Source organism: Pecten maximus, chromosome 8 (genome assembly GCF_902652985.1).
Source record: "Pecten maximus chromosome 8, xPecMax1.1, whole genome shotgun sequence".
Lineage (NCBI taxonomy): Eukaryota > Metazoa > Mollusca > Bivalvia > Pectinida > Pectinidae > Pecten > Pecten maximus.
The window spans coordinates 34186929-34199381 of NC_047022.1; the positions used below are offsets into that span (position 1 = coordinate 34186929).

Genomic DNA, 12453 nt, shown 5'->3' on the forward strand with positions numbered 1-12453 from the left:
TTGTTAATGGTAGAAAGTGTATTGTTAATGATAGAAAGTGTATTGTTTATTATAGAAAGTGTATTGTTCATGATAGAAAGTGTATTGTTTATTATAGAAAGTGTATTGTTAATGATGGAAAGTGTATTGTTAATGATGGAAAGTGTATTGTTAATGATAGAAAGTGTATTGTTAATGATAGAAAGTGTATTGTTAATGATGGAAAGTGTATTGTTTATGATAGAAAGTGTATTGTTAATGATGGAAAGTGTATTGTTAATGATAGAAAGTGTATTGTAAATGATGGAAAGTGTATTGTTAATGATGGAAAGTGTATTGTTAATGATAGAAAGTGTATTGTTAATGCTGCACCGTGTCTTGTTCCTGTGCCCGTGTCTTGTTTCTGCTGCCCGTGTCTTGTTCTGCTGGACACGTGTCTTGTTTTCTGTCGCCCGTGTCTTGTTCCTGCTCGCCCGTGTCTTGTTCCTGCTCGCCCGTGTCTTGTTCCTGCTGGACCGTGTCTTGTTTCTGCTCGCCCGTGTCTTGTTTCCTGCTGGACCCGTGTCTTGTTTCTGCTGCCCGTGTCTTGTTCCTGCTGGCCCGTGTCTTGTTCCTGCTCGCCCGTGTCTTGTTTCTGCTCGCCCGTGTCTTGTCCCTGCTGGCCCGTGTCTTTTTCCTGCTGGCACGTGTCTTGTTTTTGCTCCCCGTGTCTTGTTCCTGACTGGACCGTGTCTTGTTCTGCTCGCCGTGTCTTGTTCCTGTCGCACGTGTATTGTTTACTTCTCGCCCGTGTCTTGTTCCTGCTGGCCCGTGTCTTGTTTTGCTGCAGTGTCTTGTTACTGCTCGCCGTGTCTTGTTCTGCATGGAAAGTGTATTGTTAACGGTAGAAAGTGTATTGTTAATGGTAGAAAGTGTATTGTTTATTATAGAAAGTGTATTGTTAATGATGGAAAGTGTATTGTTCATGATAGAAAGTGTATTGTTAATGATAGAAAGTGTATTGTTAATGATAGAAAGTGTATTGTTCATGATAGAACGTGTATTGCTAATGATAGAAAGTGTATTGTTAATGATGGAAAGTGTATTGTTAATGATAGAAAGTGTATTGTTAATGATAATTCGTCAGTTTTAGATAATGTGTAGGAGCATTCCTACGTCTCTGGTGCTTTGCTGTTAGCGTGACCCCAATAACAGAGAACAAAATACAAAGTATATATATGTAGATGAACATCGAGGTACGCAGCTAATGTTGAACAGTCTATTGTGTCTTTTACTTCAAGTTAACATGTTATATCATATCGACATGGTCTATGAAGGTTTTTTCTTCTATTACAAGATAACACATCAATACATTGGTAAAATTGGAGGTCGTTGCTGGGTTCTATTCATACATGTTTTGATCGGGTCTTCAATATATTGTCATCACTATTAATCTACATGTACTGCTTCTATTGGCTGCCGTATCTTTATATGATAGTAATGTAGCATACAGCCTTAAATCTATCGAATTTAATTGTTTATTTTTTTTAGGTCTGGAGGATTGTGATGATACTGACAGTCTTGGCGTCACTACTGACTTTCTTATTAGAGAGTGAGACCTTATTCCGGAATTACTTCCCGCTGAACATCATGTACATAAACGTAATGGATCAGGGTAACGTCACAATTGTCCCTAAAGTCATATTGGGCAGTCGACCTAAGGATTGGCTAGCGCTAACAAACGCTGTCACCAACTTGATTCTCACCTTTGAACTGGTTCTGAGAATACTTTCATGCCCGAAAAAAGCATATTTTCTCCGGAGTTTTCTTAACATTTCGGAGATATTGTCATGCATCGGCGTGTGGATCGCTTTATACATGGACTACTTTACGGTGACTTTCGATGACAATGGAAAACGTAAAATGAGTTACATCTTTGTGTATCTGCTCTGCCTATTCCGTGTATTCCGCATTTTTCGTTTTGTCGTTAACAATTCCGGGATGCGGATTCTGATGTTGTCAATTCGCTCGAGCTCACGAGAGTTGTGTCTTTTGTTTTTATCATTTGTTAGTTTTGCGGTAATGTTTGCTACGATCCTTTATGTATGTGAGTTCCATGTCAAAACGTTCAGCAGTATACTTGTAGCTGTCTGGTGGGCTTTTATAACAATGACCACCGTTGGGTATGGTGATTACGCCCCGTCAACGCCCCTTGGGTTTTTGTTCGGAGGGGTATGTGCTATATTTGGAATAATGTTAATTGCAATGCCTGTTGCAGTGACGTCATCAAATTTCAATGACTTCTTTAACTACAACAGATATCGTTCTCGTCATCACCAGCACGTGATTACCTCACAAAGACTCAGAGGTGTCACGCAGGAGTCATGCTTTCAAAGTGACATGAAATCTGCCAACATCACACGGCTCCCGGATGATCATGGAGAGAAACCTGCTGTGGAATCCGGGAATATGGCGTCATCAAAATTACGAAAGGGTGAAACTGTATCAAAGACAAAAGTTATGCCTTTTAAAACTTAAACAAGGGGGATAATTAAAACGTATTGATGCCATAACATCGCCAGTTTCTCAATCGATATGCCACATGATAGCAATGTGTTATTCTTTTTTGTTTACACATCCCGGAGTGTAACCACTTTCAAATCCTCTGATTGGTCGTTTCTGACCTCGACATTCTAATTTGCTTACATCTGGCCTTTGACCTCGGACTACTTTAATTATCACTTGCATCCAAACTTTTTTTTTTATTTTTCGTTTATTTATTTATTTAATTCTTTCACTTCTCTTTATTTATTTAATTTTTTTTTTTTTTTTTTGTCGTCTGGATTTATCAAAAACATCAACATGGACAGGTTTTATGGATTTGCCGGCAGTTAACATAAATGCAACTGGGTGAGATGGGTGCCCTCTTGGATTTGAGTCGTATGGAATAGAATTTGGTAATGGTAAATTTATAATGAATTCCCGTTTCCTATAAATAACCTTCTTTTTCGCTCTCTTCCACTCTCCTTCCCATTTTCATTTTCTTTTTTTCCGCTCTTTTTAAGATACTATGCTGTAAGTATTATATGCTGTTTATCATTAGGCCATATCGCGTTGATCATGGCGAACGAAAACTGATCCCCGTCCGTAATGCTTAGATAAGCATGGATCATCCAAATACTGTACATCGTACAGAGTAGCCCGGAGTCACTCGGTTCGAATATTTTCGTTGACAAAAATACTAATACACACGTGAAATGCACACATTGTTCAGCACTCAAGTCGGTTTCCAAAGTATTGTTGAAATGCATGATGTCTTGGATAAATAAACAATAATAGCATACTTACGAAGTCCTGGAAAGGACCGATCACTGAATTTAACATTCATTAGTATCATATAACGTTCGACTTCGCGGAAACGTCTTTGAATATTTTTGTGCAGGTTCATTTAAGTGTTCTATTAAGAAACACACAAACAAAACACAGTGATTTCAAACTATTTTATTTTGTAAAATTAATTAATTCACAAATATGTTACAAACGATTGCAGTCATTCATCTGAAAGGGATTATAAACTTTCCTTCATTACGAACTATATTTATATACTATATTTGCACTGGACTAGTTAAATAAAAGTAAAATCATTTTGACAATTTTTTATAGAAAACAATTTTAACTACATTATTGATATGTCAAAGACTTTGTGAAAGGTATGAGAGGTAATATATCAGTCATCTACGATACTCACGTGAAAATATGTCCAGTTTACAGAGAAAAGACTCCTAAGTTCAAGAAATAAATTACAAAAAGCTATCCACATGGTTTTGTTTTCATTGTCATACTAGTAAGGATATATTGATGAACGTTTTCTGCCAACGTATTCATTCAAATTGATAACGTAGTGATAATAACTACCTGTCGATATTCCCACATACAAAATAACACTTCTCTCTAGCGTAATAATCTATGTAAAATAAAGTGTCTGCGTTAAGATTATATAGTTATATCAATTAAAACGGTTTTCTGTTAGGAAATATCCTAGATCCTCTGTGTCAAATATAAATTAAAAAGCTATCACCCCTACTCTGACGCAATTTTGGATCTAAGAACTAAAACATACAACGTCAAGAGTGATATCACACAGAAGGTTTCCGCACTTACATCTTATATGATATTTACATAATTCGGGGCAATCATTTGTTCTAGGCAACCAAAAGATGTTTGTTTATGTACCTTAATCGTTAGGAGAACTCTAATGGACGTCAGACAGATAATCCTAACAAATATATTTCCCTTTATTGAAATTCAGAAACCAACATATATTTTTTAAATTCCATGGTAGATGTTCTGTGACTAAAACCAACCTCCAAAAGAAAGCCATGCTTGTCACAATAATTAACATATCACTAGAAATGTATAGACTGAACACATGAAATATCTAAAAATGTACCATCCTTCCAACGTGTGCTAGACTGTCGATATTAAACAAAACGGGGATAGTTATACAACAGAATATTGTCTACGAGTTAGAGAAAAGACGAATCTATGAATGGTTACACAAAAACCACTCCTGCCCATTCGCAAAATCTCGCTTTTGCCAACTTAGTCCCAGCTCAACAATAAAGATTTAAAAAATACCACTTGGAAAAACAACACTAATTCTAGAGGTTTTCGTTTCAGGGAGAGTTAATTCTAATAATGAAAATAAGAACACATTGTTCATTTCAATATACCTAGAGTTGTTCCCAGGAATCTTTGCATAACGATATGTGATAACTATCTTTTGTGAACCCATGACTATGTAGAAGAAAATCAATTCTTTTTAAAGTAGGTTTATGTAAAGGTTATGACTTGACCAATGAAAACCTATCGTTACAAACAAACACCACCGTAGTATGCAGTTAGTGTTAGGATTAGGGTCGATCTAACCCAACCCAATACATATATCTATCGGTCATCAACAACATGGTTTAAAGACTATTCCACACTTATTAGTTCAACTTCCTTCGCCAACCAAAGTCAACCTTACATTTAAGGGTCAACGGTACAATTAAATTCAGTAGGAGATATTATTTTCAGCTCGCTCAGCTAGTACAGATGGGTGATCCATACAATTGTAAGTTTGGAAACCAACAAAAATCTGGTGTCGAAAACTTTGTTCATATCTAAACACCGATGTGTACTAGTTTTGAAACACCCTTACTGTGGAAACTGACCCCAAATACTTAGATTATTAAACGTGACTGTTTCAATGGAACTCGTCAACTGCTGTGTCACTACAGGGATAATAAGTGTGTGGGTTGCATGGATATTACCATAGGGTTAACGTCAGTCAGGATGTGTCTACACAGTTGTCTTATAAGCCACACCCTGATGAAAGCCTCCTTTTATATATATATAGTTGGTGGTAAATTGTTATTTCATTCAAACAGTATAGGGAGACAGTTTCTTCCTCAAATTGTCCACTATTTCAAAATTGGTCTAAGTCCATCGGTCCTTGTAAAAGGCCAGCACCCCCACTCTCGCCTCTCTCCTTCTACACTGTCCTCCTCTCAATTAAAAAAAAACTAATTATATTACAATTATTAATAAAAGCAGTAAAAAGTATAATGTTTAATTCAATTGGCCAATAAAAAGGTTAAGGCGGAGATCAATTATAATGTTTGTCTAGAGTTACATCTATTGACACCAACTGCCTAATGCTATGGTCAATTATAAAACATACAAATTCCTATTAGGTTTCAGTTGGGCATGTTGAGTGACCATCTGTCAGCTGGAGGGTTCATGGGTAGATTCCTGTCAACTAAATTAAGGCTAATCTAGTTTGCCTTGCTGACTAATGTGACATCAACTCTTTTAAAACACACTTGCTAACTAATATGACATCAAAACTTTTAGAACACACTGGCTAACTAATAAGACATCATCTCTTTAAAAAAACACAGGCTAACTATTATGACTTTTAAAACACACTGGCTACCTAATATGACATCATCTCTTTAAAACACACAGGCTAACTAATATGACTTTTAAAACACACTGGCTAACTATTATGACTTTTAAAACACACTGGCTATCTAATATAACATCATCTCTTTAAAACACACAGGCTAACTAATAAGACTTTTAAAACACACAGGCTAACTAATAAGACTTTTAAAACACACAGGCTAACTATTATGAATTTTAAAACACACTGGCTAACTAATATGACATCATCTCTTTAAAACACACTGGCTAACTAATATGAATTTTAAAACACACTGGCTAACTATTATGACTTTTAAAACACACTGGCTAACTAATATGAATTTTAAAACACACTGGCTAACTATTATGACTTTTAAAACACACTGGCTATCTAATATGAATTTTAAAACACACTGGCTAACTAATATGAATTTTAAAACACACTGGCTAACTAATATGACTGTTAAAACACACTGGCTAACTAATATGAATTTTAAAACACACTGGCTAACTAATATGAATTTTAAAACACAGGCTAACTAATATGAATTTTAAAACACACTGGCTAACTAATATGAATTTTAAAACACACAGGCTAACTAATATGAATTTTAAAACACACTGGCTAACTAATATGAATTTTAAAACACACTGGCTAACTAATATGAATTTTAAAACACACTGGCTAACTAATATGAATTTTAAAACACACTGGCTAACTAATATGACTTTTAAAACACACTGGCTAACTAATATGACTTTTAAAACACACTGGCTAACTAATATGAATTTTAAAACACACTGGCTAACTAATAAGACATCATCTCTGTAAACACACATTGGCTAACTAACATGAATTTTAAAACACACTGGCTAACTAATAAGACATCATTTCTTTAAAAACACACTGGCTAACTATTATGACTTTTAAAACACACTGGCTAACTAATATAACATCATCTCTTTAAAAACACACAGGCTAACTTTTATGACTTTTAAAACACACTGTCTAACTAATAGGAATTTTAAAACACACAAAAATTCAGTTTTAATGCCTCACTTAGCTGGATATGTCGCTAATACGTTCTAGCTGAAATGTGGGTATCCACATAACGAACATCAGGAATTCAGTATAACTTGTGGTTCATTTGATATACCTGATGGTTTTGTTGATATATCTCGTGGTTTTGTTGATATACCTTGTGATTCTGTTGATATACCTGGTAGTTCCGTTGATATACCTGGTAGTTCCGTTGATATACCTGGTGGTTCTGTTGCTATACCTGCTTGTTCTGTTGATATACCCGGTGGTTCTGTCGATATACCTGGTGGTTCTGTTGATATATCTGGTGGGTCTGTTTTTATACCATGGGTTCTGCTGCTATATCTGGTGGCTCTGTTGATATACCTTGTTGTTTTGTGAAATACCTGGTGGTTCTGTTTATATACCTGATGGTCCTGTTGATATAACTGATGGTCCTGTTGATATAATTGATGGTCCTGTTGATATAACTGATGGTCCTGTTGATATAGCTGATGTTTCTGGTGATATACCTCGTTTTTCCGTTATAATTCCCTAGGTCTCATTTTGAGGATGTGACTCAACTTCGATTGGTATTGCAGGTGTCGACGAGACGTTGATTTTTATGACGGGGGTCGTCGTGACTTAAAATTGTATGAAAGGTATCATCGTGACCTGGATTTGTAATACGGGTATCGTCGTGACCTAGATTTGTATGACGGGTGTCGTCGTGGCCAATATTTGTATGACGGGTGTCGTCGTGACCTAGATTTGTATGACGGATATCATCATGAACAGGATTGGTATTACGGGTGTCGTCGTTACCTGGATTTCTATGACGGGTGTCGTCGTGACCTGGATTTGTATTACGGGTGTCTTTGTGACCTAGATTTGTATTACGGGTATCCTCGTGATCTAGATTTGTATGACGAGTGCTGTCGTGGCCTAGATTTGTATTACGAGTGTCGTCGTGACCTAGATTTGTATAACGGGTGTCGTCGTGACCTAGATTTGTATGGCAGATATCATCGTGACCTGGATTTGTATTACGGGTGTCGTCGTTACCTAGATTTCTATGACTTTTGTCGTCATGAACATAATATGTATGACGGGTGTCGTCGTGGCCTAGCTTTGTATGACGGCTGTCGTCGGGACTTAGATTTGATTATATGACATCAAAACTTTTAAAACGCACTGGCTAACTAATATGACTTTTAAAACACACTGGCTAACTAATATGACATCAAAACTTTTAAAACACACTGGCTAACTAATATGAATTTTAAAACACACAAAAATTCAGTTTTAATGCCCAACTGAATAAATGTCTAGTGATAGCATATGAACAACATAAACTCCTTATTCTATTGTTGAAATATTTCTTCCAATGTCCTACACTTCAAATATCTCTATCAAAATCAAAATGGTCATTTTTGTACTATGATACTAGTTTAAAATTTCACGTTTTACTGACAACAGTGAATGACATTATACCTACGACATTGAGCTAGAATAACCTTTCTGATAAATGATTTGATCGTGTTTAGACAATTTTAAGGCATTTATTGTGGTTCTCATTAACAACACTAAACAATATGACACATGTTATGGTAGAAATGGATTATGTTTACCTGTTCAAAATTTACATTATTTTGACCCATTATATAGTATTCATTTACTGCCCTTCTGAATTTCCAACACATCAGAACACTTACATTACAAAAGAGATAGTTTAGCTGTATATGTCGCTAATAAGTTCTAGCTGAAATATGGGTATTCACATAACGAATACCAGGATTCATTATACCGTATACGGGTGTCGTCGTGGCCTAGATTTGCATGACGGGTACCGCCGTGACCTAAATTGGTATAACTGGTGTCTTCGTGACCTAGATTTGTATTACGGGTGTCGTCGGGGCCTAGATGTGTATTACGGGTGTCGTCGTGACCTAGATTTGTATAACGGTTGTCGTCGGGGCCTAGATTTGTATGACGGGTGTCGTCGTGACCTATATTTGTATGATGGATGTCGTCGTGGCCTAGATTTGTATGACGGGTGTCGTCGTGACCTAGATTTGTATAACGGGTATCGTCGTGACGTAGATTGGTATGACTAGTATCGTCGTGACCAAGATTTGTATGGCTGTTGTCGTCGTGACCTAGATTTGTATGACGGTTGTCGTAGTGAATACGTTTACCTTTTCGGAACATCTGCTCTTATTCTCCTTGTATTTTTTAAGGATGTGTATGTAAAAAAGTCTTTAATAGGTTAGTATTACCTGTCAAGCGACATGTTGGAAGGAGAAAACCAAGAATACAATAGCCAATCTTTCACACTACAGTACTTTTCAAAAGACTCCGATAATATATATAGAAAGATATAGAAATAACTACAACAATGAATGTTGTGTAACATAATTAAATATTTACCCTTCCTATATTAACACTGTCAGCATGATATGTAATATAACTGCTGTGTTGATTGACTTTTATAACAGGAATATCTTAGGATTTGTTTATTCTTTAGGATGATAAAATGTGTCATAGACGTGTTTTACCTTAGTACATAATGTACAATACTACTCTTTATTTGCAAGAGTTTTTGGTGAGTTTCGAAATACTCCGATAAAAGACTGCGATACATGACTCCTAATGCTGATACACCGAATGTCAGTTTAATAAAAAATGGTACATTTTTTACGAACTGAAACAGAGGCCATGCGTGCAGTCACTAGTAATTCTGTTACCGTCATTAGATACATGGCACGTCGAGGTGTTAAAATATGAACGAGTTCGTCAAGTTTACGAGTCAATTCCGTCTCGCATGAAGGAACCGTATACGGTTACAAAGACAGTGTACATGAATAGATGGATGATCTCATGCATTATTAATTACATACGTATAAGCAGATCGGCTCCGTTAAACATTTAGTATCTCCGTCAATGTTCCACTACACTTTTGGTATTCGTGTCAAGGGCCCACTTCGTCTTTCTATTCGGCGTTTATACTCCGCTGCGTCATTGGTATTCTCGTCAATGCTACTACACACCTTTGGTATTCCCGGCAACGCTTCCCGACACCTTTGGTATTCCCCGTAAAGGCCCCTCTTTGTCTTTGGTATTCCCCGTCGATGGTCCTCTACGTCTTTGGTATTCCCCGGCAAGGCTCCGCTACACCTTTGGTATTTCGTTCAGGCTCCATTACGTCTTTGATATTCCCGTTAATGCTCCTCTACAACTTTAGCGTCTTCGGCAAGGCTCTACTACGCCTTTTGTATTCCTCTCAAGGTGATGTGTAGGGGCGATATGTAATGGAGTGTTGAAAAGAAACCATGAGGTATCAGGAGGTTCAAAGGTGATGAGTTTCATGGTTGATACTCGGCCATTGGTTGACACATTGTATTAGGTCGAGAGATGCACAGAGTTTGTATTGTGTTGAAGGCCTTTATGACTTTGTTATCTTGCCTTCACATATAAATGTACAAATGTTTATATGTCAAAGTGTTTTAAAGCAAATTATACCTACTGGAAATAACTCGATTAATTAATTGATTTTATTCATTCAAGTTTCAAATGTATTAAATCAACAACATTAAGAAGATATCTAAACCACTAGACCATATCACTCAAAAATGTTAAAGGTTGTACAGTATAAAGCATATACAGGTGAATAGCTGATCTGAGTATGAATTTCGTAACGAAGGCCGTTCAGCAGCGCCAACGGGAAGTGGCTGCTGTCCACTATCTATTATTCACTATAGCCTCGACAGGTATTGTGATCCTCCGATATCCCTGTCGTGTTAAGAGACTGTAGTTACATTGGTATATGAATAGATGTTGTAAAGTAAGGTGTGTTAATGGGAGAGATAATGTGTTCGCAATCTCATTTTCTATGTAGATAAACCAGTATATATGTACATTGTCTCCTAGTGTTGATTTCCGGAACTACCAAGCTGAGGCTCGTCCCGCCTTACATAGAGTACATGCGGAGTTGGTGATAGAATCTACATCCATGCAGGCTATGATGTAGCAGAATTTGTATATCAATCTCGATTTTTCTGTATCTATTTCTTGATTCATATTTAATGGTGTAGTCATGATATACATGTATACACTATATAACATGGTGATTGTGTGATATAGATAGAATATATAGCATTTTTAATGTGTAATATACATTTTGTACATAGAATATATAACATTTTAATGTGTGATATACATACAACATATTACATGATTAGTTTGTGATATTCATATAATTCTTTACAATATATTATATGTTTATTGCCGAATTTTACATTCTGTTAGTTTGTTTATAATCGGATTGGTGGACAAATTATGTGACAGATTAAAAAACAGTCCATTTAGGATACACCCACGTTTAAAATGCCATCCGATAACGTAGTCACGTGATGTGCAATATATAGACTGAACGTTACTGGATTACACAGCCAGACTATTATTTTCATATTAGTTTGCTAAGGGTAGACTAGGTTAAGCGTTCTGCTTAAATCATTTTCGTGATGGGTGGAGTTTTAAAATCTAGCTTCCGGCTACGTAAGCGAGGGTCTTTTCATGCAAATACGACCAAAAGAATGTATGCATTTATCTGAAAACACTGGATCATGTGGTGGAACGAATAAAGACGTTGGATCCATATGCAGAATTACTACTTGTGCGTTTGGAGAGTTATTGTTTCTTATCATAACATTTTATCAAATGGCTTTGAGCGCGATTTGGTGCTAAAGAATAATAAGGTACCATTATGTGTGTAATAAGTTCGTTCTGTGTACAAATAACTTTATCATGACATCATAAATACATACTATAGCAGATGTTCCAGTCTATGATACATAAATATTATGGGATCGTAATAATAATCAAAATATATTTCAAATGGGTCAAACTTTATAAAGATTATCAGATTTCGTGGAAGTCATTAGTTATACGTAAACGATTTTTGATAACAGACAACAATAATATAACAGATTTGGCAACATTAACCTTATGTGAATGGAAATAAAAACAATTATTAGATGATTTGTTTACGTATTATTCTGAATAAAGAAAAACAAGGCGTAACACTTAAGAGCTAATACTGTAATAAGACTTTTCATTATAAAAGTGTGAGGAATCCCTTTTGTAAATTTAGACTTTTATTTTGTGATTATGTTAGGAATGTCTTTCGTGTACCTTAGTATTGGACGTTTCCGTCAGTACCTTAACGCGACATTAAGTTATAATTCCAGCATCCTGTCATTTTCCTTTGCATGTGCAAATATTATATATGTGTGTGTACAGGTGTTTATCTAATATCATATATACCGCCCTATGAATGAATTTCATATCAAATGATTTTTGTGCTTTTAATATGAAATAGATAAACCATTGATAAATTCAATCTTACACCAACGCTAGTGTTAGGTTCAGCTGACACTTAACGCCCATACATTACAGATATATTTTGATTCCCTTTTCATTTAATGACGATCACACTCTACTTA

General features: G+C 35.9%; 1 protein-coding gene across 1 annotated transcript; it reads right to left on the reverse strand.

Annotated features, from left to right (window-relative positions):
• Positions 1 to 339: 339 nt before the first annotated feature.
• LOC117332278 (uncharacterized protein DDB_G0290685-like) lies at positions 340 to 843 on the reverse strand. Its single transcript, XM_033891164.1, has one exon. It carries the CDS (start codon positions 841 to 843, stop codon positions 340 to 342), a length of 504 nt encoding a protein of 167 aa, XP_033747055.1.
• Positions 844 to 12453: the final 11610 nt, after the last annotated feature.